The sequence below is a fragment of the Sus scrofa genome, chromosome 13, assembly GCF_054392235.1.
Source record: "Sus scrofa isolate SSC_HxYL_T2T_F1_AM1 chromosome 13, Sscrofa_HxYL_maternal_Yorkshire_Landrace_v2.0, whole genome shotgun sequence".
Lineage (NCBI taxonomy): Eukaryota > Metazoa > Chordata > Mammalia > Artiodactyla > Suidae > Sus > Sus scrofa.
In genome coordinates, this window is record NC_139395.1 from 98,276,601 (window position 1) to 98,302,133 (window position 25,533).

Sequence of the window (25,533 nt, forward strand, 5' to 3'; positions counted from 1 at the left end):
TTAAGCTTATAAATAAAATCAGAGAAGTGGTTTTCCTAGATCTGATTGTTTGCTAAAGTTTTGATATTAAGATTATACTAATCTCATAAAAAGCATTGCTGAGTTACTTTTTTACTTATACTCTGGAATAGCATATGTTAGATTGGCTGTGTTGGTCCCTTAGTTGTTTCACAGACCTTCTAAGTAAAATTATCTTGGGCTGGAATTTTATTTGAAGAAAGTTTTAAAGTTATGATTGCATTTTTTTTAATGCAAATGGTTATAAGACTACTTAGGTATTCTATTTCTACTTGAGTCTTAATTATAAGTCCCCACTCCCCAGCTAGGAATTTGTCCACTTCATCTAAGTTTTCAAATCTACTGACCAGTGGTTCATAATATTCTCTTACTGCTTTTGAAGAGTCTGTAACATCTACCATAAGGTCCCTTTTCATTTCTTTTTTTTTTTTTTTTTTTGTCTTTTTGCTATTTTTGGGGGCCACTCCCATGGCATATTGAGGTTCCCAGGCTAGGGGTCTAATTAGAGCTGTAGCCATTGGCCTACGCCAGAGTCACAGCAACGCGGGATCCGAGCCGAGTCTGCAACCTACACCACAGCTCACGGCAATGCCAGATTGTTAACCCACTGAGCAGGGGCAGGGATCGAACCCGCAACCTCATGGTTCCTAGTCAGATTCGTTAACCGCTGCGCCACGACGGGAACTCCCCCTTTTCATTTCTAAATTGTTTTCCTTGTTCTTTTTTATTTCTTTTCTTGCCTAATCTTGTCAGTTTTATCAATTATATTGTCATTTTAGGGAACCAATTTTCGATTTTGTTAATTTTCTCTGCGATTCTATTTTACTCAATTTCTGCTTTTATGTTTATTTCCTACTTTTTAGAAGTGTATTCTCTTCTTTTGCTACCTCCCTAATTTGTATCATTCACAAAATATTTTTCACCCTTTTAGAATGTAAACATTTAAGTTTATACATTTTAAAGTTTAAGTTGCATTCCACATAATTTAATACTTAAATTAAAATGTTTTTAACATTTTCTTATTTTCTATAACAGTTTCCTTTTGAGTATGAGTTATTTAAAAGCATAAGGGGAGTTCCTGTCATGGCGTAGCGGAAACAATCCGACGAGGAACCATGAGGTTGCGGGTTCAATCCCTGGCCTCGCTCAGTGGGTCAAGGATCCGGCATTGCTGTGAGCTGTGGTGTAGGTTGCTGACACAGCTTGGATCTGGCATTGCTGTGGTTGTGGTGCAGGCCAGCGGCTACAGCTCTGATTAGACCCCTAGCCTGGGAACCTCCATATGCCACAGGTGCTGCCCTAAAAGGACTAAAAGACAAAATAAATAAATAATTTTTTAAAAAGCACAATACTCAATTTCCAATATCAGATTTTTTCCTTATTTTTTAATTTTTTTACTATTGTGTACTTTGTGTAATTCCCAATTATGCATTTTTGCTGGAAAGTGATGCCTGTGTGATACCAGTTCTTTGAACTTAGATAGAATTTGTTTCAGGGGGCTGTAAGTGGTCAAATTTTGAAACTGTTCCATACTGAGATTAAAAGTGAGCTTTTTGGGAGTTCCCATTGTGGTGCAGTGGAAATGAACCTGACTAGCATCCATAAGGATGCAGGTTTGATCCCTGGCCTCACTCAGTGGATCAGGGATCTGGCATTGCCGTGAGCTGTGGTGTAGGTTGCAGGTGTGGCTCAGACCTGACATAGCTGTGGCTGTGGCGTAAGCTGGCAGTTGTAGCTCTAATTTGACCCCTAGCCTGGGAATTTCCATATGCCACGGGTGTGGCCCTAAAGAGAGCTTTTGGTTTTATGTCCATCAGGTAAACCTAGTTAACTATGTGGTTCAAATCTTCTATATCTTTATTTTTTTCCTCTTAAATCTTCCAATTACTGAGAGAAATGTGTAAAATCTCCCACTATGACAACAGACGTGTCCATTTCCATTTATACTATGCCAGATTTAGTCATATATTTTGAAGGATATTATTAGTAGCATACAAATTTTAGAATCGTTGTATCTCCTTGTAACCCTCTTCATGCTGAGAAATGCTTTAAAGTCTCTTTCCTAATATTAATAAAGCCACATCTGTTTTGTTTTAGCAAGTATTTGTCCGGTACATTTATGTTTTTCTATCCTTTTCAACTTTTCTGTGTCCTTATGTTTTAGATGCCTCTTTCAAATAGTACATAGATTTTGTTTTTCTAATCCAGTCTGATAATCTTTGGCTTTGAATAGAAGTATTTAGTAATGTATATTGAAATTATTGATACATTTACATTCCTACCATCTTATTTTGTGGTAATGGCAGTGAGGGCACTGGGTTTGGAATTAAGACATCTGAACTTGATTGCCTGTTCTCTCTCTTGGGAGGTGTGTGTTTCAGACAGGTCATTAAATATACCTGAGCTTCCACTTCTACCTCAAAAATGAAGGACCTGATCTAGATTCCTGAGGGACAGCGTTCCAGCTCTTACATTCTCTGGTTCTGCAGGGAAGAATTATAGTCTGTTTACATTGCTGGATCTATCTAGTCCCTGCAGTTCTTGGAAAGCTCTCTTAGTAAAGTATAAATTGATACAAGGACAAACTTATAGGTAAAGGGCAGGGAATATTCTTTTTACTGTGTCCCACCTTCTATAAAAACAAGTTTAATGGCTGTTATATAATCATTTTAAAACTTTTTATTAAGCATTGATTTAAAAAATGCGAGAGAAGTCTGTAACACCTCAGAGCAAATGCTTGAAGGTAAAACAAATATCACTATAAATATTGCACATAGAAAATATCTTTTTTTACATCTTCACACAACTCGTTTCTAAAACATCCTTTTACAGAGATGTATAAATAAACTGCTTCCAAACTGTCAACGCTTGATACATTTAGTCTCTTGTCACCCGACTATGTCTGCAAGTTTCCAATTGAATATCTGCTCCTCTTCTATGCAGGCAACAGAACTTCCATCAGCGATATCGGAGGTCGAATACCTACATCATGTGAAGAGTAAATCTTTCTGAATGCTCAATATTTCAGGTTATAAATTTTCTTTTTCTACTGAGAAAAAAAAATAGATCTTTCAAAGGCAGTGACAGAATGCAGCTTAAATGGACATAGTTCACCGTTAGCATTGCTTGTTCTTCAAGGCATTCAGCAGCTTCTGATTCTTGGTCTTGAACATCATGATAAAGCTGTTTGGCATGATTCTGCCTCGCCCGTCTTCGCCCACTTGGCCCATAATAATGTAATTTAGACCTAAAACAGAATATAAGATTAATTTTTTCTCTCTATGCATGTGGGTTTGAACAACTTAGACTATAACGTACCTCTAGGAAAATGCTGTATCGATATAATTAGATATTGATTCTATCTAGGATAAAATCTGCTTTATGGCTCTCATCAGAAAAACATCTAAATTCAATCAAATAGCATGTGCCAGCTCTGCTAACACTAGAAAACCGATGGAGTGACTAGATCCAGGCCTGTCCAGCTCTGCAGTGGGTCTGGTATATTTTACTGAGTGTCACTCTGAACAATACACTGTGTTCCTGTGAAAGGCACTCCCTCCTCAAGGGGCCTCAGTGCTCCCTGAAGCGCTGTCTTTATTAGATGGCCTCTTACGTCCCACAGTGGATCTGGATTTCCTCAGGCATTTGGCAACTGATTATCCATTGTCTTCTATTGTTGTCTTGAGCTTTTTTTTTTTTAACATCTCAAACATTTATTGCTTGCTTTTTTTTTTTTTGGTCTTTTTTTTTTTTTTTAGGGCCGTACCCACAGCATATGGAAGTTCCCAGGCTAGGGTCAAATCAGAGCTGTAGCCACTGGCCTACACCAGAGCCACAGCAATGTGAGATCCGAGCCGAGTCTGTGACCTACACTACAGCTCTAGGCAACGCCGGATCCTTAACCCACTGAGCGAGGCCAGGGATTGAACCTGTATCCTCATGGATGCTAGTCAGATTCACTTCCACCGAGCCACAGTGGGAACTCCTCAAACATTTATACCACACAAGTTTTTTTGGAGGCCTAGGTGGATCATATACTTCTTTACATTCTTACAGGCCCTTGCCAAAAAAAAAAAAAAAAAAAGGTATTAAAAAGTACTTAAAAAGACAAAAAAATTAAAAAATAAAAAAGTACGTATATCTGTTATACTATTTCGTTATATACCAATGTGTCTAGCTAAGTTAGGCCTAGACTGAGCATTGTTGGATTCAACTCTGAAGATTTATATTGCCTCAGAAAAGTGAACTAAAGGAAGTGTGTGTTACCACATCCTTTATTCTCCCTTTCTCTGCTGCGTGTCAAAGAAGAAATACATGTTTCCTTTTTCTCTTGCATGAGCCTTCCTCAGTGGGCTCACACTGTCATCATGGTGGTCTTGAACCTGTGAAAGCTTGGGATGCTGGTCAGGTAGATGCCACTAGAAGGCTGGACTGCTAGCATCATTATGAGACCTTACAGTAAGTACCTAGATATGCATTACTTGCTGTTCCTGACAGTTCTGGAAAGAAGTGTTAACTTTTACAGAACCTTTGCTCTTCCCGCTAAAGAGTCAATGTGAGGAGTTCCCGTCGTGGCACAGTGGTTAACGAATCCGACTAGGAACCATGAGGTTGTGGCTTCGATCTCTGGCCTTGCTCAGTGGGTTAAGGATCCGACATTGCCATGAGCTGTGGTGTAGGTTGCAGATGAGGCTCGGATCCCGCGTTGCTCTGGCTCTGGAATAGGCCAGAGCTACAGCTCCGATTAGACCCCTAGCCTGGGAACCTCCATATGCCAAGGGAGCGGCCCTAGAATAGGCAAAAAGACAAAAAATAAAGAATCAATGTGAGGCTGCTGGCCTCCTGGTTTTTTGGAACAATCTGAATTCATCATAAAGCCTTCTTGAAGTGGGGATTCTGTATTTCTCTCTGTGTGTGGGGTTTGCTATGTTTTGGTTGTGGAGGAGGTCTGCAACAAGACTGAGGAAAGGCATGAGTTGACACTGGATAGAGAAGTTGTGGTATGTCACACAGTGGAATACCAGGCATTACTGCCCTTCCAAACAGAGAGATCGCTATGTGCTGTCGAGGGAAAGATGTCCACATATATGTCATGTGGGGGGAAAGTTCAGTAGAATATGTGTAGCATGATCCCCTTTGTTTACGTGGTAATGTGCATACTTTATAGCAATAGAATTTTCTGGAAGGAACTTTTCAGTGTGCCTCTGGGGAAAGGGAAAGGGCATCACTTTTTATTTTATATCTTTCTCTATTTAAATCAACTTTTTAAAAATCATAGAACATACATTACTTTCAAAACTTCAAGACCTGTTAAACAATCATGTGCCTCTGACTCTGGAGTAACTTTCTTTTTCCAAAATTTCTCTTAATAAACTCATTCCCATCTATGGATTTAACAATCCTATATCTACAAATGAATCCCAGATTTTTAATTCTAGGCCACATATACCTCTATCATCTGAACTCCAGCTCTGAATTTGTTCTTTGATGGATATTTTCCTCTAAACCTAGTATTGGCACCTGAAGTGCAATAATTGAAAACCTCTTTCTCCTGAACTGCTCCTCCTATCTGCTCCCTGTTGGTCCAACTTCAAATGTTTTTTGGATTCATTCATCATTTCTACTACCTCACCACCTTCCACAAGGCACAGGGATTGGAGCCCAATTCTGCCTGATTCCAAAGGTCCTCCTTCTCCTTTTTTTTTTTTTTTTTTTGTCTTTTTGCCATTTCTAGGGCTGCTCCCACAGCATATGGAGGTTCCCAGGCCAGGGGTCTAATCGGAGCTGTAGCCGCCAGCCTACGCCAGAGCCACAGCAATGCAGGATCCAAGCCGAGTCTGTGACCTACACTACACTCACGGCAACGCCGGATCCTTAACCCACTGAGCAAGGCCAGGGATCGAAGCCACAACCTCGTGGTTCCTAGTTGGATTCGTTAACCACTGAGCCACAACGGGAACTCCTAAAAGTCCTCCTTCTTAACCAGAAGGAAGCAATACATTAGCCCTGATTTTATGTCCCTAGATGAGCCATGGCATGGACAGATCCATGACTTGCTCAGATGAGCCTTTCTCATCCCCCTTTCTCCCCCCGAGCTCCCCCGGAAGAAACACTGGTGTTTTCCTCCTACTCACCTCTTCTGAGGAGAGGGCACTGCTTGCAGACTACGATGACCTTGGCACTCATGTTCTTGCCAGCCTGCTGAACTGCCAGATTTCCCTCTTTATAGATGTTGATGATCGAGATTGTGGCGTGCAAACTCCCACCTCGAGGGATGGTGGTGATAACTGTGCCAGCCAAGACTGCAGAAGAAAACGTTTTTGAAATAACGGGACAGTGAAAGCAAATGTAAGAAGAATTGAAAATAATGTATATTCCTCTAAGTTTCAGATAGGAAAGATTTTAATGTTAGAAAGAAGGCCCTGAGAGATTTTGATTCTGCCCCTTCGTCACCACAACTCGGTGAAAAAAGTCGTGGAGCTGTAATGCTACCCCAGTTGTTAGGCCTTGATACAGAAGAGAGAAAGCAAAATACCTGCCATATTGCAGTCAACTGCTGAGACAGGGACTCGTTCCACTGTTTTATCCAACATGTGGATCAATCACCAAGTAAGGAATGGACTCATGAGCCTCGATCTGTGAATACTCAACAGGAACTTGTATCTTTAGAAGCAATACCATACTAAGTGCATGGTGGGGCTTTGAGCCATGTGGATCTGAGTCCCCACGTCTGTGTGGTGAGCACCTTCCTTTCTGTGTCTCCCACTGGCTCATCTCTCCTTGAACTTTGATTAATCCTATAGATCCCCATCTCTAATCAACAGTAAATATCTGTCTTTTTTTTTCTTTTTTCTTTTTTTTCTTGGTCTTTTTGCCTTTTCTAGGGCCACTCCTGCGGCATATGGAGGTTCCCAGGCTAGGGGTCTAATCAGAGCTATAGCTGCCAGCCTTTGCCAGAGCCACAGCAACAACGCAGGATCCGAGCTGTGTCTGTGACCTACACCACAACTCACGGCAACACCGTATCTCACGGCAACGCCAGATCCTTAACCCACTGAGCAAGACCAGGGATCGAACCCGCAACCTCATGGTTCCTAGTCAGCTTCGTTAACCACTGAGCCGCGATGGGAACTCCAATATCTGTCTTTTTCTGGGTCTTTTATATTCTCTTTCTTATCCACCCTGTTGATCTCATTTAACAAGTATAGAGCTGGGGTATAAACACATTTTCTTGCTTAAAAAAAAAAAACTAGTAAAATTCAGTTGCTTTTCATTACATAACTCTCTTTTTACTTTGAGACACTTAGAGAAAAAAAGTGTCATTTCTGAGAAAGAAGCTGTGTTTCTCAAAGGTGGGCTTTTGATATTTTGTCAGGGAGAGACTTGCAAGCGACGCACGACTTGCATGGAATGACTTTTTTATGAACCCTGTCCCTACCTAGAAAAACCAGAAGCACCCCTCAGTCATTGTGACAACCCCAACTTGCCTCTAAAGGATTGTTACCAATGCTGGTTGAGAACCAGTGGGCCACTGGAGATAGTATTGGATCATTTTGCCGTGTGAGTGAGTCACAGTGGAATAAATTGGGCTTTGGACTTGGCTGCTATGACCCTTTGAGGATAAAGTGAGAACTCACTCCTTATATAGTGTGCAAAGCTTACAATGTCAGAATTCTTATCATGCTTTATTCTGATTTCCAGGGGTGAGTGTTCATTGCAAAACATCGGTTGGTAGCTGAGCGAAATCAGAGGGCTCTGAAGGACAGGGAGGGAGATTTCCCCAAGCTCCTACAGAAGTGTTGCTCCCTGGATGTGGGAGCAATGACACCTGGTGCTATTGGTTTTCATGTTCCTGCCAGTTATTTGAATCTAAGCAAGCAAACTCCAGTAAGATTTAGAACCCTAGAGTCTTCAGTGCCTTCACATCTTCACTATAAAATGAACCCTCTGGGCTGCATTTACCACTTGGCATAAAAAAACGCAAGGGAAGCCTCTTCCAGGAACTCCTTTGTTTTGGGTAATCTATTGAGGGTGCAGCAATTTTCTTTTCCTGAAATGACTTTTTTTTTTCCCCCATGGCTGCACCTGTAGCATATGGATGTTCCCAGACCAGGGACTGAATTCGAACCACCGCTGAGAACTATGCCACAGATGCAACAACACCAGATCCTTTAACCCACTGGCTGGGCAGAGAACTGAACTCTCTGCAGTGACCTGAGTGGTTGCACAGTCGGATTCTTAACCCACTGTGCCACAGCACGAACTCCTGATAAGACTTTTCTCAAACGTTCCTTTTAAATATAACCAACATAAGTAAACTCGATATCTTTTGCTCTTGAGTGGTTTTCACAGAAAGTGCAATTTTTTTAATTGCAAAAAACTTTTAGAAATTCTTTTTTTTCTTTTTTGTCATTTTAGGGCTGCACCCACAGCATATGGAAGTTCCCAGGCTAGGGGTCAAATCGGAGTTGTAGCTTCCGGCCTACACCACAGCCACAGCAATGCTAGATCTGAGCCACATCTGTGACCTACACCACAGCTCACAGCAACACCAGGTCCTTTAACCCAGTCATCAAGGTCAGGGATCAAACCCAAGTCCTTAAGAATACTGGTCGGGTTTGAGCCACTGAACCAACCACCACGGGAAATCCCTGAAATTCTAAGTCATTAGGTAATATCTTCTCAGGTTCCAATTTATAAGTGTTTCCAAATGGATTTCAGATTTCCAAGTTTTAATTTAGTACTTTGGAAGGACACTACAAAGGAAATACTTGAATTTTTTCTGAGAGAGGCTAGTGTGGATATGTTTCTAATTTACTGAAGTTGAACTACAGATGTGTGAAAATATACTCAGGACGTGAAAACTATGTGAGAAAAAAAGGACACAGATTTTTTTTCAGGAAACCTGAGCCAGCCAGAACACATAGAGCGACAGCATCACATTCCAGGCATCAAATGATTAAGTTTATGTGGAAAAACGTGTCTTTTCTGCATAAGTCTTTTTCTCAGTTGTGAAATCTAAAGCTTTGAATGGCGTAAGTCAACATACTTTAGTGAGCAGGAAAATATTTTCTTGGGTAAATGAAGAGTGTAACTGACCCTGTACCATCACATTCAAGGCAATTCCTTTGAGATTAAGCATGCAGTTTCGGGTTTCTGAGGAAAAAGGAAAGGCTGGGTTTTATTTCTTACCAAAGTTACTTGAACAATAATTGCTCTCTGGAGTCCCAGTCCGTTTACACTTTTGTTGACATAGGGCCACGGTGGGTTTGACACCTTAATTCAAAGAAGAAAGACATAAGATTCAGGAAAATGAATTCAAGCATAATTGGTGTTTATCAATGTAAAATCCGCCTGTATTTCTCTGAGCCACCAATCTGTCGTTGCGATGAAATAATTAAAACACACGCAAAGGAAATTCTTCATGTTACCAACTCCTGCTCTAATTTCCTCAGGGTAATGCAATACCCTCCGCTGATTTTAAACTTGAGATCAAAGATAACCCAAATTTAGCCCTATTCTCTTCTTCCTTTATATATAACTAACGCTATAACCAAAAATAGATAGAGCCTCACCTACCAGGCTTTGAAAAACCGAGTACAACAAACATGAGTGCGGGAGATACAGTTTAAAACTTTTCACATTAGAAAAGGAATCTCACCGGGTTCCCCTTGAGGGCGGAGGGAGCCTTCTTGGTGCACTTGAAATATACAATTGCCCAAAAGTGAGTAGTACAGGTTTGAAGGAGCACTGCTCACATGAAAAAGTGTATTCTATCTCTAATTAGATGCTGCCATCACTAAACATTTTTTTTTTTTTTTGGAGCCTGTCATTGCCTATAAAGATGGGGACAAATTTAAAATTATAACTAAATAGATAAACACAGTGGTTCTCAATCTGAGGTGATTTTGTCCACTAGGTGACTTTTATTAATATCTGGAAATACTTTTGGTGATACTACTGGTATCTAGTGGGTCGGAAAACCAGGGACGCTGCTAAACATCCCACAGTGAACAAGACAGCCCCCAACAGCAAAGAATTATGTGGCCCAAAATGTAAACAGTGCCAAGGTTGAGAAACTGTGGGTTAACAAAATGAAAATATTTAACCTTCAATATCATCATTAAAAATGTTTCCAAAATATTTGCTAATGATTCACTTATATGTGGCAAGATGCTAGGAAGAACAAAACAATTGTTACAGAACTGTATGTGTTGGGTAAGAATCTGCAATTGTAACACTGCCCTTTTAAAGATGTTCTGCTAACTCCTCTGTGAATTTACTCTGAATATGTACCCCTGCTTAACTCCCCAAAGGGTGCAAAGTGCATTACAATATTAAAACATACACAACTGGATTTCCTACTGTGGTGCAGTGAGTTAAAAAGCTGACTGCAGCAGCTTGGTTCAGAGCTGTGGCTCAGATTCAATCCCTGGCCTGGGAACATAGATATGCCACAGGTACAGCCATAAAAAATAATAAAATATACATGATTTAATGTTAAAATACACATAACAGCAAATATATACGTGTGTGTGTGTGTGTGTGTGTGTGTGTGTGTGTGCTTATAAAAGAATGAGAGAATGCTCAGAAAGCATTTAGAGGGGATACTGTTCCAGGAGTTGAGGACCTAAATTTACCTAATTCGCTGGGTCAAAAGGTAGTAGTTAGTGGCTCCCCTGTCTGATGGGAGAGCATCTTTTTACCTGGACCCCTGGAAACCAGCTCCTTCTCAGCCTCAGAGCATTGGTCTGCAGGATGGGTGGGCATTCTACGCAGCTCCTTCTCTCCCTTTGGCACCTTCCTGCTCTCTTGCCTTTATGCCATCAGTTACCCCAGCCCAACCCTCCTCATCTTATTGTCCTCTCTCTGCCCCTGCACTCCCCAGCAGGTCTCTGGCTCTCAGCCTCCTCTCCATGTGCCCCTGTGACCTTCTGGATGGGTCCTCCCTCCTTGGGAACAATCCTTACACGTCCCTGAGAGATGGTCCCTCTGCTCCATCTCCATCTCTCAGCCCCAGGCTCACATGTCCTCCTGCTGATGTCCTGTCACCAATCTCTCAGATGTAGACAGCCTGTTTTCCAGTACAGCCTGCTCTCTCTCCAGCTTATTTATTTACTCTCGGACTCTCATGATGACTTGTTTTTCTATGTTTAGAGGTTCAACACATTGACCCTTCTCATTTCCCCCACTCCATCAATCCTGGCCCGTCTTTACTTCCTTAGTTATTCCCTTAGTTTCCGTGGTCCAATAGTTCAGTCATTTTCTTGACAGTACCTTAAACTCCCCTTTCTTCTGTCCCTCAGCCCTGTAGGAGCCTCTGCTTTTTTTTTTTTTCCCCCTGTGTCTGTACTCAGACAGTGGAAAATCAGATCTGAGGCAGAAACTGGTGTGATAAAAATGAGTTAAGTTTGATATGTTTTCATTTAAATGTCTAGCAGCTGCAAAATACGAGGACCCTCATCCACATGACAAGCTGCCTCCAATTTCCACAGCTGTTCTTCAGATTTCCCCAACCCCCAGGGCTTCTACCTCCTTCTCATTCTCAGCATGTGACCTAGCCTATTTTCTGGAGAATAAAAGTCATAGAAGAAGACGTCCTTGAACCCCCACCACCCCTCTGAGTTGTCTTCCTGCACCCTCACTTCCCTTCCTCCCCTCAGAGAGAAGCCTGCCCCGCTCTGGTCTAAGGTCTCCTGCGAGTCCTCTGGAGGCCAGACCCTCCACCTTTGTGGAAAGTTCCTCCTCAGTTTATTCCTTGGCTTCACCAAGTTCAAACCCAAGGGCTGGACCTGTGCATTGAGATGCTGGATTTACTGTTTCTTCACCTTGCTCCACACGCTCCTCACCGCTGCCTGGGTTCTGTCTGCGCAGCTCCACTCACACAACCCTTGTCAGTCTCCAGTAGCCTCCACTCATGAATCGGAGGGGGATGTTTTGGCCCCGCCCTTTGTTTGAAGTCTCACCAGCACCTAGCTCTTGCAACAACTCCCTTCTTAAAACATTCTCTTCCATGGCCCCATGACACATGCTCCTACTTTCCCCCTTCCTCCTTAGCTGCTTCTTTTCTATCTTCTTTGCCAGCAGCCCCTCTTTATAAAGTTGGAGATTCTAGAGATTTGGTTCCAGCCCTTCTTCTCCTTTCCCCATAACCTCTCCCTAGGCAATTGAATTCTGGACCATGGTGTCAACCTCAGATGTTGATGACTCTCAGGTTTATTTGTGTATTTTTTTATGGCTGCTCCCACAGTGTATGGAAGTTCCTGGGCCAGGGATCGAATCTGAGCCACAGCTGCAACTTAACGCCACAGCTGTGGCAACATTGGATCCTTGAACCCACTGAGCTGGGTGAGGGATCCAACCCACAATTCTACATCAACCCGAGCTGCTGCAGTCAGAGTCTTAACCCACTGTGCCACAGTAAGAACTCTGAGGAAAATTTAAATCTCTTGTTTAAATATCTCTTCTGGTCTGGAGGCCCATAGCTCTAACTGTCCACATGCCATCTCCACGTCACTATCTCACAGAGGCCTCAAGCCCAACAAGATCACAGCTTAATTTTTGAATCTACCTCTAAACCTATGAATCTACTTCATGAATTGCATCATTATCCCCAGAGTTGTGCAAGCCAGGGACCTAAGTGGCATGCTCCCTGATCTCTCTTGTCCAATTAACTGCCAAGCCCTGTTAAAATTTCCCAAGGTCTATGGCTACAGGTGCTGTGGACCATGCTTTAGAAAACAGTGGAAAATCAGACCTGAGGCAGAAGCTAGTGTGATAAAAATGAGTTAAGTTTGATATGTTTTAATTTAAATATCTAGCTGTTGCAAAATATGAGGAGATAGTTACAAATTCATGATTGCAATTTCAGAGAAAGTTCAGGACTGGAGGTAAAAGCTGGGGAACCACATGGGCACAGACTCCAAAGAATAAGGCCAACAGGGTCCTCTGAGATGAGCTGGAGAAACACTGCTGTAACACGGGGCAGTACGATTCCAGGCCACAAGGTGGCACACTTGTGGAGTGCTCAGAAAAATCTGTCCTACAAGTGCCTGTTCTCAGTGATGAGAGCCCTACCTGGGTACCAGCGGGAGATGGTAGGCAATAAAGGATTATTTCAACCTATTTCACATTGTAATCATAGATCCTTCCCACTTTTTTTCTCCTCCCTGGATTTAGATTTTGAGATCTGAGGCCTGAAATCCTGGTGGGTAGAGGTGACAGGGTATAGAGATAAGGCACAGGGACCTACTCCTGTGTCTCCATTTCTTGGTTCATACCCAGACCAAAGTTTCCCAGCTGGGTTCTAATAATTCATCAAATATTTTTGTTTAATTTATTCCAATTTGAAAAAATAATATATTTTTGTATGACACATTTTGGAGCACACCAGGAAAAAAAAAAGTCCAAATACTAGCAGATGTGAAAATAGGCAAGTATCAGGGTCCTAAAACTCTAACCTAAAATGCCGCAGTTCTTTGTAATAAAAACATAATTTTGTAAGTTCTAGGGAAGAAAAATTAGGCTTATGATGACCTGTGCCTATAATAGGGTTCCTAATATTTTTAAGTGACCATAATTCTCTTAGACAACATTTAAAAAGTATTAGCTTGTAAGCATTCTTACACCTTTTTTTTTTTGTCTTGTCCTTTTAGGGCCGCACTCGTGGCATATGGAGGTTCCCAGGCTAGGGGTCTAATCAGAGCTGCAGCTGCTGGCCTACGGCCTAGGACACAGCCACAGCAACACCAGATCCAAGCAGTGACTGACAGCTCACGGCAACATTGGATCCTTAACCCACTGAATGAGGCCAGGGATCAAACCTGCAACCTCATGGTTCCTAGACGGGTTCGCTCCTACTGCGCCACGATGGGAACTCCCTTTCTTACACTTTTACTTTATACTTATACTTTTCTTTCATTAATGGAATCATATTTTTCTCTTACCTAAGTTTTCATCTTTATTTAACTGATTTTAGTTTCCAGTATTTTCCTCTAATTTACACTTTTTTTTTCCTACTTCAGAAGAATTATTCTTATACTCCTCAAATTTGTGTACAAATTTCAGAAGAGAAAACTTACTTGTAGTCACAGGGTAGGTGGTGGTAACAGGTGGTGCTATAGTTGTTGGCAATTTTTTTGGCCTGAATTTGTAGTGACCAATAAATCCATCTGCAGTTAAACTTAAGTCTGATAAAAACTGAATGAGAAGTTCATTTCTCTCAGATACAATTGGCCTAAAAGAAAAACAAATTTTAAATGTATATATATATTTAAAAGTTTAAGTGGCATCTCTCTGAAATGTAGAATCTTCTAGCTTTCCATCAATTTCCGACAATAGATTACTCTGATTAAACTGAAAAGCTAAAGTACTTAAAAAGGTGAGTCTTAATCTGCTCAACATTATTGTTAATAGCTAACATTTACTGAATGTTTGCTCATTTAGGCATTGTGCTTTATGCAAACTGTCAAATTCTATCTTCACAACTAAACCCTATTGTTACGATCCCCTGTTTATGGGATAGGTAATTGAAGATGGGAGAGTTTGAGCAATTTGTCCAAGGCACTCAGCTGTTATGTGCAACAGTCAAGATTCAAACCCAGGACTAAGTGACTCTAGAGATGGTGACAGACATTGGGACTGATGTAAACACTGAAGCTGCAGCTGGTTCTTCACGAGCACCCTGGGGATAAGAAAGCCATGCAGGGTTTAATGGGACTTTCATTTCATTTTTAATGTTTTTTTTTTTTTTTTTTTTTTTTTTTTTTTTTTTTTTTTTGCTGCATCCACAGCATGCAGAAGTTCTGGGGCCAGGTATTGAATCCATGCCATAACAGTGATCCAAGCCCCAGCAGCAACAACATCAGATCCTTAACCTGCTATGCCATCAGGGAACTCCTAATGATAGTTCTTACACATGCTGCAAATGAAAACATTTCTGCTTATAATCTGGGAAGCAAAATGCTGTGAAGGAGAAACAAAGTGACTACTCTGTTGTGGTCATGAACACCATTAAGAATTCTCATTTTGAAGTTATTTCAGGAGCTCCCGTCGTGGCTCAGTGGTTAACAAATCTGCCTGGGAACTGTGAGGTTGTGGGTTCGATCCCTGGCCTTGCTCAGTGGGTTGAGGATCCAGTGTTGCTGTGAGCTGTGGTGTAGGTCCCAGATGTGGCTCAGATCCTGCGTTGCTGTGGCTCTGGCGTAGGCCGGCAGCTACGGCTCCGATTAGACCCCAAGCCTGGGAACCTCCATATGCTGCTGCAAGTGCGGCCCTAAAAAGACAAAAGACAAAAAAAAAAAAAAAAAAGTTATTTCAGAGGCATGCTGGTTAGTTGGTACTAAAGATTTATTGGCGAGTATAACTGAGGCTCAGAAGCTCTCTGAAATCTTAGAGTATAGCTAGATTATACAAGAGCGTAGTTGTGTTTACTCTTCGGCTATTGCTATTTAAACCTTGGTTTAAAAATGCTGTTTGGCTAATTTTATTCTAAAACTATTGAATTCAGAAATAGAAAAAGTTAAAGTTATTTAATTGGGTTAACTGGTGGCTCAGCTAAACTCCTTTTTTGAAGCATCTTCTCAACTGAACCACTATTCTTTTTTCCCCCAATCAAACCACTTCTTAGGCATCATGGACAGTAACTAATGAGGCAACTCTTCCCCCACCTACCAGCTGAGCACAGTGGGTTAGGGGAGGTTACCTCTGGACTTGACAGAACCTGTTAGAAAAACTGCAGGATCTTTTCTGTCCTGAAGGTTATTGTCTTTTGAACCAAAGGATGAGCAAACCTAAGAGCAAGGCTTGTGACCTACATTTAGAGTTTCAGTCACAAAAGTGACCAAGTTCATTTAAATAAAGCTTCTGAGAATCAAGCATTTAACAGAAATAGTTTATCTTGCTTTGGAAAACACATTCTATTAAATAAATACAATGTGCATGAGAACTACATACAATGTACCATACAACTACAATAACAAATAAGATATGTCAATCTTGTTTAGATGATGAAATTACCAAAAGCACTTACTATAAAGCAGCAAAGAAAACCAAGAGCCAATCAGGTCAGCCTTCCAGACATGCTGTTATAATTATAGTGATCATTCACTGCCTGTGCTATGAACTAATCTTGGAAGCGCTATATTGGAAGCTGAATTTTCTCAGGGAAGAGTATTTTAGTAACAAAGTTATATTTTAGTTATGCTGCTACTGAGCTTCAGTATGAATGTGACAGAATCACAGCGCCATAAATGTACTGAGGGCCAAGTATTGCATCTGCAAATTAATGTTACAAACCACCAGCAAGGCAAGAGGAAACCTCATTTGGACCCACTCCCCACTGGCACACCCTAGGAATGAGGATGCTGTTTTGTCTTACAGAGCTGGGTGTGTGAGTTGTCTCTGCTTTGTCATCTCACAGCCTTTCTCTTCCTCAGTCACCACAGCCAACCAGTCACCATGTCCTGCCAATTCTGCCTCATAAATATTCTTTCATCTATCTCCTCCTCTTCAGCTCTACCACTAAAGCTGTACCTGGACCACTGCCACAGCCTCCTCATCAGCCTCCCTGCTCCTCTTTCTAGGACGGGAGTTCTAGAGGCACTGGTCCTGTCACTTCCCTTAACTGCACTTGGAGGGCTCCCATGTGGAGCCCAACTCAACCCCCAGCCTCCTCTCTCTCTGGGCCCCCACTCAAAGTTTAGTCTCCAGAAGAACATATATTTCCCCTGTGTATCTTTACTTTTATTTTTCTTTTTTTCAGGACCACACCCGTGGCATATGGAAATTCCCAGGCTAGGGGTTGAATTGGGGCTGCAGCTGCCAGCTGCAACCCACGCCATAGCCATGGCAATAAAGGGTCCAAGCTGCATCTGCAACCTACACCACAGCTCACAGCAATGCTGGATCCTTAACCCACTGAGCGAGGCCAGGGATCGAACCTGCATCCTCATGGATGCTAGTCAGGTTCATTACCGCTGAGCCATGATGGGAACTCCTCCCCTGTGTATCTTTACTGACTAGTCCCCTCTGCTTGTCTGTCCTCCCATGTGCCTCTGACTAACTCAACTCTTCCTTCAAGATTCAGATTCGAGAGACATAATCTCCTCTCCTAAACCTCTCCTGACCTCCCTACTTCTTGTCCCAGCTGGTCCAAAGGACTCCTTGTCAGAAATCCAACCAGGACACCCTTTACCCATCTGCCCATTTACCTGTCTGCCTTACTTTGGTGCCTCCCACTACTTGCCTCTGTATCTTCTATTTATCTTTGTGTTCCATGTGCATGCCACACACCTGAGGTGTAATAAGTGTCTCTGAACTGAATTCAGTGGTATTGTCTTGAATCAGGCACAGCGGTGATGAAGTGATGTCCCACCAACCACTACTCTCCCCCCACCCCCTCGAGTCACACATTTAACGGGGGGAGGGGAAGCGCCCCAATTGGGTTTTCTCATTTTCTGCACTGCCCTATGCCTCAGATCCCCTGACGAGAGAAAAATATTCCTCTGGTCAAAGTGTGAGTTGGTGGGCTGGTGGTCCAGCTACTCCAGGCATTGTCTCGGAAGTGAGTGATGCTCAACAGCCCCTCTCCCATCACCCCTCCCCCATCCTCTGGAGGCAACCAGGACCCTGAGTTTTGTGCTGCTCCTCTCCCTTCCTTTACCTGCAGATTTACCTATACACAGGCATCATGAAACAATGTATTCCATAAGTTCACATCCTTTTAAACTTCACATAAATGAAAGGATACTGTGTCTTTAAAATTTTTTTTTTTCTCACCCTCAATAACTGTGAGATTCTTGCTCTGTGTTCACTGATGTATACTGTGAGCTATAACAGAACTTAACTCTTCTCTTGTTGATCAACAGTGGGCAGTTTACTGCCCCCCCATTAAAACAGCACTAATGAGAACACGCTTGGATGTGTCTTGTGATGCACATGGACTAAAGTGTCCTTGGTGGACACCCCAGGAAGGCCAGGTGTATAACCTACAGTAGGTGAGAGGACATAAGCTCATGTTCGATTTTGTCAGATATTGCTAAACTGATTTCCAAAGTGGCTGTACCAATTTACACACTCTTCTCAAAGATTTATTCACTATACAGCTTCCTTCTTTGGGGGATGTCTTTCCACGTCTTTTGCCCATTTTTTCAACTGAGTTATTGTCTTTTCCTTAATTTTTAAGATAGCTTGATATGTTCTGGAACCTAGACCTAGGTCTTCGTCAAATATGACAAATGTTTAACAAATATCTGTTTCCCTTCTGTACCTTCTCTTTTCCCTCTCTTTAAGGTGTATTTGATGGGCAAAAATTCTCATTTAAGTTGCTCATTTAAGGAGTTCCCACTGTGGCTCAGTGGAAACCAATCTGACTAGTATCTATGAGAACACAGGTTCGATCCCCGGCCTTGCTCAGTAGGTGAGCTGTGGCGTAAGTTGTAGACTTGACTCAGATCTGGTGTTGCTGTGGCTGTGGTGTAGGCCGGCAGCTATAGCTCCCATTTGAACCCTAGCCTGGGAACTTCCATATGATGTGGGTGCAGCCCTAAAAACCAAAAAAAAAGGAAGTTTCTTATTTAAGTTCCCAATCCATTTGTAATTGATTTTTGTGTGATATAGATATGAATATAATTCTTTTTTCCTATATGAACCAAAACTGCCCCTACATCCTTTTTCAATAGGGCCCTCCTTTATCTGCTCACCATCTGTGTGTCTCTGAGATGTATTCAATCTGCAGAAACAGATTGGCCTCTCTTTGGTGTTTTAAAATTTTTCTCTCTTTCTGTTAAAACCACACTGTCTTGAGAGGGATAAACTAGGAGTATGGGAGTAACATACACACACTATTCTATATAAAATAGATAACTAAACATGCAGTACGTTTCAGGCTTGCTTGGTGACAATGACCAATAGTATGGAAGCATAAAGCCCCAAGTCCAGGACAGATCCCTGATCACATAAAATCACTGGATCTGTAGGAATCTTCCACATTTCCTCATCTGCATTCGCAATAATCAACCCCCTGATTTTCGCTCAGAATTTTCCTCACTCTACTGTGATGCTTGACGTCATCTTTGCAGGGCAGTGAAGTACCTGGGCCCTGGCTCAGCATCTGCCTCTGGGGCATCACCATCTCTGCTTTGGTTTCTCTTTGGGTGCCGAGGCCTCTCTCCACATTCCCATTAATGTTGCTTGGTCCCTGGGTTGGCTACTGTCTGTGTTGGTGCTGTAAGGCATGCATCCCACTGCCACGGAACTCAGGGATTTGTGAACAAAAAAACCCAGCACAAAACCTTCCAGAAGATACAGTATAATAGGACAGCTTAATGAGACACAAGTTTTGGGCCCCTAAAATATTAACGAGTTAAAACAGGTGCTACTAGAAAAGGCTAAAAAAAAAAAAAAGACACACAAAAAAATCGAAAAATAATAAATAAAACAGGTGCTACTTACGCCGGGGGGCTGTCGCCACAATACTTCCCAATTCTTTCCGCGTCATTGATCTCCCCACCGTTGAACACAGCCACGTAATCATACCGGCAGTAGTTGTCACGCTCAACATCAAACTTCTCAAACTCTAATTCTATAAGCTTTTGTGAGAGCACAAAATTAGAATTGTCAAAGGGGCCTTGCAGAATAACCTCAAACAGACTTCTTCCTCTCCCCAGATTTGCAAGGTACCATGATTTTCCTTCGCAAAAATAATTTTAAAAAAAGTATCCACTTTGTTCAAATTTTTCTTCTTCTGTTTTCATACTTTTTCTTTACCTAACAAAACTGTGGTATTCTTTTGCTTTCATTTTTAATCACTCCAAAAGATCGTGTTAAGCCTGGAACAACACTAGTTGAGAACTTAAGCTTGAAAACTCTGATCACTTAACAGCTAACAAAGTAGAGAAACACTACATAACCCCAGGAAACTCTGTTAAGACCTTTTTTTTTTTTTTTTTTTTTTTTTGCTTTTTAGGGCTGTACCCATGGCATATGGAAGTTCCCAGGATAGGGGTCAAATCGGACCTGCAGCTGCTGGCCTACGCCACAGCCACAGCCACACCAGATCCAAATCGGAGCCACTTCTGCAACTTACACTGCACCTTAGGGCAACACCAGATCCCTAACCTACTGAGCGGGGCCAGGGATCAAACCCGTGTATTCATGGTTACTAGTCAGGCTGGTTATTGCTGAGCTGCAATGGGAACTCCCCCCCCCCCTTTTTCCTATGTTAAGACTTAAATTGGGTTTGTGTTGGAGTGGGAAGGGGGCTTTATACCAACTTCATTCTTCTCTAGAAGAAACCTAATAGAAGTATAAAATTATTGTCTACGATGTCCTCCATTGCAGTGTGTGTTGGAGTGTGGCGTGAGTGTATGTGTTTGAGTGGGTGAGAGCAGTGGACACAGCTGTCCTCCTTTTGAGGGAAAGAGACTAACATTCCCATCACATGTAAAGAAGTCAAATTCTTTAGGACCAGAGGTTCAGGAAAGTGGGAATTGATATTATGATGTCTTCTGGAAGTTGGTCTGAAAAATGTGCTGGCTGGAGCTCTCACTGTGGCTCATGGGGTTAAGAACCCAACATAGTTTCCGTGATGATGTGGGTTTGATCCCTGGCCTCACTCAGTGGGTTAAGGATTCAGTGTTGCCATAAGCTGCAGCATAGGTCGCTGATGCAGGAGATCCCACGTTGCTGTGGCTGTGGTGTAGGCCAGTGGCTGCAGGTCCATTTCTCTAGCCATATGCCACGGGTGCAGCCATAAAAAGAAAGAAAAAGGGAAAATGTGCCTGCCAAGCACAGTCTCTTGGTGATATGGTAGATTTTTCGGAGGCTGCATAGAAGCATGGATAAACAAAGTCTGAGTTAGATTTCCAAAATATTTCTTTATTTTTTGCACTGGTACCAATAACAGCGTCCTAAATTATTCAAGTCGACAGGAAGTTTTGATCAAAGAGGCAATCATTCCCTTTTATAGGCAGATTTTTGGAGAGTACCTCCAGAGTGTGAATCAAAGGATGTCTCACTGGGTTCATAAATATTCCTGGCACCCAGATGATTGGTCCCTACTCTTGCTGGGTAGTAGGTGGACAGGCAACCCTTCCTGATGCTCATGGAAGGTAATAACTCTATTAGGACAGGCACATTGTTATCAGCTATTAGCTAACAAAGACTCAGTGATCTGAGTGACATAACAGCAATGACATCACAGAGAGACACAAAGGTAAATTTTGGCTTCAAACTTAATTGCTAAATATCTACATATCTGCCAACTTTAAAAAAAAACTGGCACCAGTGATGGGTGAATAATAGCTTATTCATACTTAACACTGCTTTAAATATTTCTGGAGTTCCTGGTGGCCTGGCAGTTAAGGATCCAGCTTTGTCACTGCAGTGGTTCTGGTTGCTGCTGTGGCGCAGGTTGGATCCCTAGCTGGGAACTTCTGCATACTAGGCACATGACCAATAAAATAAAATAAAATAAAATATCTCTGCTTTGGATCCTATAACTTCTCACAAGTTAGTAATAAAATGCTTTCCAGGTTAGTAAAAAATTGACTAAACTTGTTCTACTTAGAAATTAGTCACATATCGACTTCTGCAAAGAAAATAAAAGTAGGAGGTAAAGGCAAAAGAAAAAAAAATGAGTTTTTAATAGAAGAAAATACCTATAGATTTACATAGAAATTACTTAGGACCTAACTTTCTCATATTATTTTTTGCATTTGGACAGAGTTTCCAGTGATTTCGGACATTACAACCATGATTAAAAATTCAATTGGCTGAAGCCAAAAGTCACATAAATAAAACCCCGATTAAAATTTAAATAACAGGAGTTCCCCCTGTGGCGCAGTGGTTAATGAATCTGACTGGGAACCATGAGGTTGCGGGTTCGATCCCTGGCTTCGCTCAGTGGGTTAAGGATGCAGCATTGCTGTGAGCTGTGGTGTAGGTTGCAGACACGGCTCGGATCCCGAGTTGCTGTGGGTGTGGTGTAGGCCGGCGGTAACAGCTCCGATTCGACCCCTAGCCTGAGAACCTCCATCCACCACTGGAGCGGCCCTAGAAATAGCAAAAAAGACCAAAAAAAAAAATATATATATATATATATATATTTAAATAACAAAAAAATGGACAAAAAGATACTAAATTGTAATCTGCAAGTATAACCAAATTGAAATTATTTAATCTAACATAATTACAAATAGAGAGAAGTGATCAGTACCATCTCAAGAATTACACAATGGCTTGAATGTTTGAGAAATTTAATTTTTAAATGTTATTTAAACTATAAAATGTTCAAGAGATTTATCAACTCTCATTATCAAATAAATGAACATATTTTTTCCTCTTAAAAATAAAATTGAGTTTTGAGATTATGATCAAAGTGTGTGTGTGTGTGTGTGTGTGTGTGTGTGTGTGTATGCTCAAATCACTAACATGCATGGAACATGTGCCTGAACAAATTTTTTTTTTTTGTCTGTTGTCCTTTTAGGGCCACACCAGCGGCACATGGAGATTCCCAGGCTAGGGGCCTAATTGGAGCTGTTGCTGCCGGCCTATGACACAGCCACAGCCACAGCCACACCTAATCCAAGCCATGTCTGCGACCTACACTACAGCTCACGGCAATTCCGGACCCTTAACCCACTGAGTGAGGCCAGGGATCGAATCTGCAACCTCTTGGTTCCTAGTCGGATTCATTTCTGCTGCACCACGATGGGAACTCCAATATGCCTGAACAATTTTCTATTAAAGAAATGAATAAATGGCAAATAGTATTTGTGTAATAAGCAATAAAAAGATCAGTTTAGAAGTTTCTAAAAAGTAATATCATAATGCTCACCTTTAAAATCTGTAATGTCTGTAATAATAACAATTTTTTAAAAGTGATTTTCAAAACTTTACAACACAGGTCTGGTATAGTCCCATGCTAAGTTCTGACCTGCAATTAATACCTGAAAGTGGTCCCTGGAAAGGGTAAAAATACATATAACCACAAACTAATACACAGTGGAAAACTAGACTGTTTCTGTTGATTGTTTTAGAGCAATGAATAGTTATTTGTGGGAAAGCTGCACAAATTTTACTTTATTTTGTTTTATTTTTTCTTTTTAGGGCTGTGGCATATGGAAGTTCCCAGACTAGGGGTCAAATCAGAGCTGCACCTGGCAGCCTACACCACAGCCACAGCAATGCCGTTCCAAGCCACATCTGTGACCTATGCCACAGCTTGCGGCAACACCAGATCCTTAACCCACTGAGCGAGGCCGGGGATCGAACTTGCGTCCTTGTGGATACTAGTCAAGTTCTTAATCCACTGAGCCACAAGGGGAACTCCTGCACAAATTTTACTCTATTTTTAAATTTTATTTATTTTTGGCCACACCTACAACATGTGGAAGTTCCAAGACCAGGGATTGAACCCACATTACAGCAATGACCTGAGCCACAGCAGTGATAATGCCAGATTCTTAACCTGTTGAGCCACCACGGAATTCCACAAATTTTATTTTAAACAAACAAACAAAACCACCCAAACAAACAAATCCAAACACCACAGAGGACACCAACTTTCACATGAGACATTTTGTTCTTAGAAAAGATGATGTGGTGTGTTTACACTGGTTTTGGTAAAGCAAAATGTTCAGTCTGTTTTTGATTTGGTGACTAGGAGGGCTATTATCAGGACCTGATACTCGGTGAGCAAATGGTAACCCGAGGTTACATGTGCTTGGGGATTTGTCACTGCTGCTTATAACCCCAGGCTTACATCTTCCACAGGGTTGAACGATCTCATGTGGGATTTGCTTACCCTTTGTATTTCAAAACTATTTTCATAATTATACGTCTGCAATCTGAAGCTAAATTCATGACTTTGCAAGTCAAACAGAGCAAAGGCCATTTTAATCTGGGTTTTTGCATGTAGAAGTACTGTGTCCAGCAGGACCTCCTCACCCTGTATCCTTAGCCATTCACACCATCTGGGCAATTCACACATGCGAACTTTCTTCATATTTTCAGGGAATCTCACCTGATTCTTTGGGGCTACTATGTGCCACACACACGCGACTCCTGCAGGGTAATCACGGTCTGGCCAGTTGGGGGTTTTGAAAGAGCCGGAAGGTCTTTCAAGGCGTCCTCCACAATACCGATCCCCTGAAGTTATTAAAAATGCAGAAAAAAATCCAAGTTTATGGTAATGCAAACATATGGAAATTAGGGATTTGGAATATTGATAGTCTAGTAAATAAAGGCAATGGGAGAAGCTCTTAAATTTTCTCTTTAATAAGTGATTACAAAAAAAAAAAAGTGATTACATAGTCTCCCCTACACACACACATACACACCCTGCATCAATACAAAAGTAAAGGAGTAAAGTCAGGGCCATAGCTTCTTTTCCCATTTTTTTTGGATGTGACAAAACATGTGGGCATGCACTCATGCAGGCATAACTAATCATACAGATCTTAAGAACTCTCAAGACAAGGGTACTTATTAATAAGGCTAAAATCCATGCCCATGGACAAAGTTTGAATTAGACAATTCTCATTACTAGAAAACTTTTCATACTATATATCTTTAACAATTTTTAACAATTTTGTTTGTAAAAACAATACAACTTTATACATTTTCAGCAATACAGAAAAGCAATAACAGTGGGAGTGACTTCTAGATTAGGCCTATATGAGGTAAGCTCTCTCTCTTTTGGTCTGAGAAAAGTGACTGCTCCAGAAAAGTCTCCTAGACTAACAGGTACAGGTGTCTTAGGGGGCCGCTCCATCCCTCATAGCTCACCGTGACTTTGGATGGGGTTCTGGGCATTGGCAGTTCTGCTCTGAATGGAGGCTCTCTCCTGGGGCCCTCAGGAAGGGGTATGGGTGTTGCCAGGACCAGCTGGAGGTGCCCTCACACCAGACAGCAAGGCCCTCTGTGTCATGCAGGGATGGCCAAGACCTTGTGTTTCTTCACCCAGCATCCCTCAGCTACACTCTGTCCAAAGCCTGTGGCTCCTCCCTCACCTGCACAGAGATGGCCTGTGTGGGAGAGCAGACCATCCCCCCACCTCTTCCTCTCTTTCTCCTACCCCAGATCTATAAATTCATTTTGAGTTGAGACTCAGCAGGGCTGGGGCCTCCCCCTTTGCACAAATGGCATTAACTCAGTAGGAGCTTCCAGAAGTTTCACCACAGCTGAACTCAGCAGCATTTCTGACTGTTAGGGTATTAAGATGCAGGTTTTAGTTTCATACTTGGCTTTCTTCTCTTTTTTCTTTTTCTTTTTTTGGCCATGCCCAAGGTATGTGAAAGTTCCTGAGCCAGGGATCCAACCTGTGCCACAGCAGTGACCTGAGCTGCTGCAGTGACAATGCTAGATTCCTGCCCTGTACCAGTACTGGCCCCTCTTCTTTGGGATCGAACTGGGTTTCCCAGACATGCCTGGACTCCTAGTAAAGCTATTTCTTCCTTGGTTTAAAAAAAAAATTTAAAATTAAATTTGGAGTAAAATTACCTCGGATCCCAT

The 25,533-nt window shown here is 41.8% G+C and overlaps 1 protein-coding gene across 1 annotated transcript in view; it reads right to left on the reverse strand.

Annotated features, from left to right (window-relative positions):
* Positions 1 to 2,677: 2,677 nt before the first annotated feature.
* The window catches only part of PCOLCE2 (procollagen C-endopeptidase enhancer 2), an 84,842-nt gene continuing 61,986 nt past the window's right edge, over positions 2,678 to 25,533 (reverse strand). The window contains exons 4-9 of the mRNA XM_005669917.3: positions 24,044 to 24,168; positions 19,471 to 19,607; positions 14,100 to 14,254; positions 9,211 to 9,294; positions 6,153 to 6,320; positions 2,678 to 3,265 (exon numbers count right to left, since the gene is read on the reverse strand). Of these exons, the coding sequence (XP_005669974.1) occupies positions 3,135 to 3,265; positions 6,153 to 6,320; positions 9,211 to 9,294; positions 14,100 to 14,254; positions 19,471 to 19,607; positions 24,044 to 24,168 (800 nt within the window). The 3' untranslated portion in view covers positions 2,678 to 3,134. The remainder of the gene's footprint in view (positions 3,266 to 6,152; positions 6,321 to 9,210; positions 9,295 to 14,099; positions 14,255 to 19,470; positions 19,608 to 24,043; positions 24,169 to 25,533) is intronic.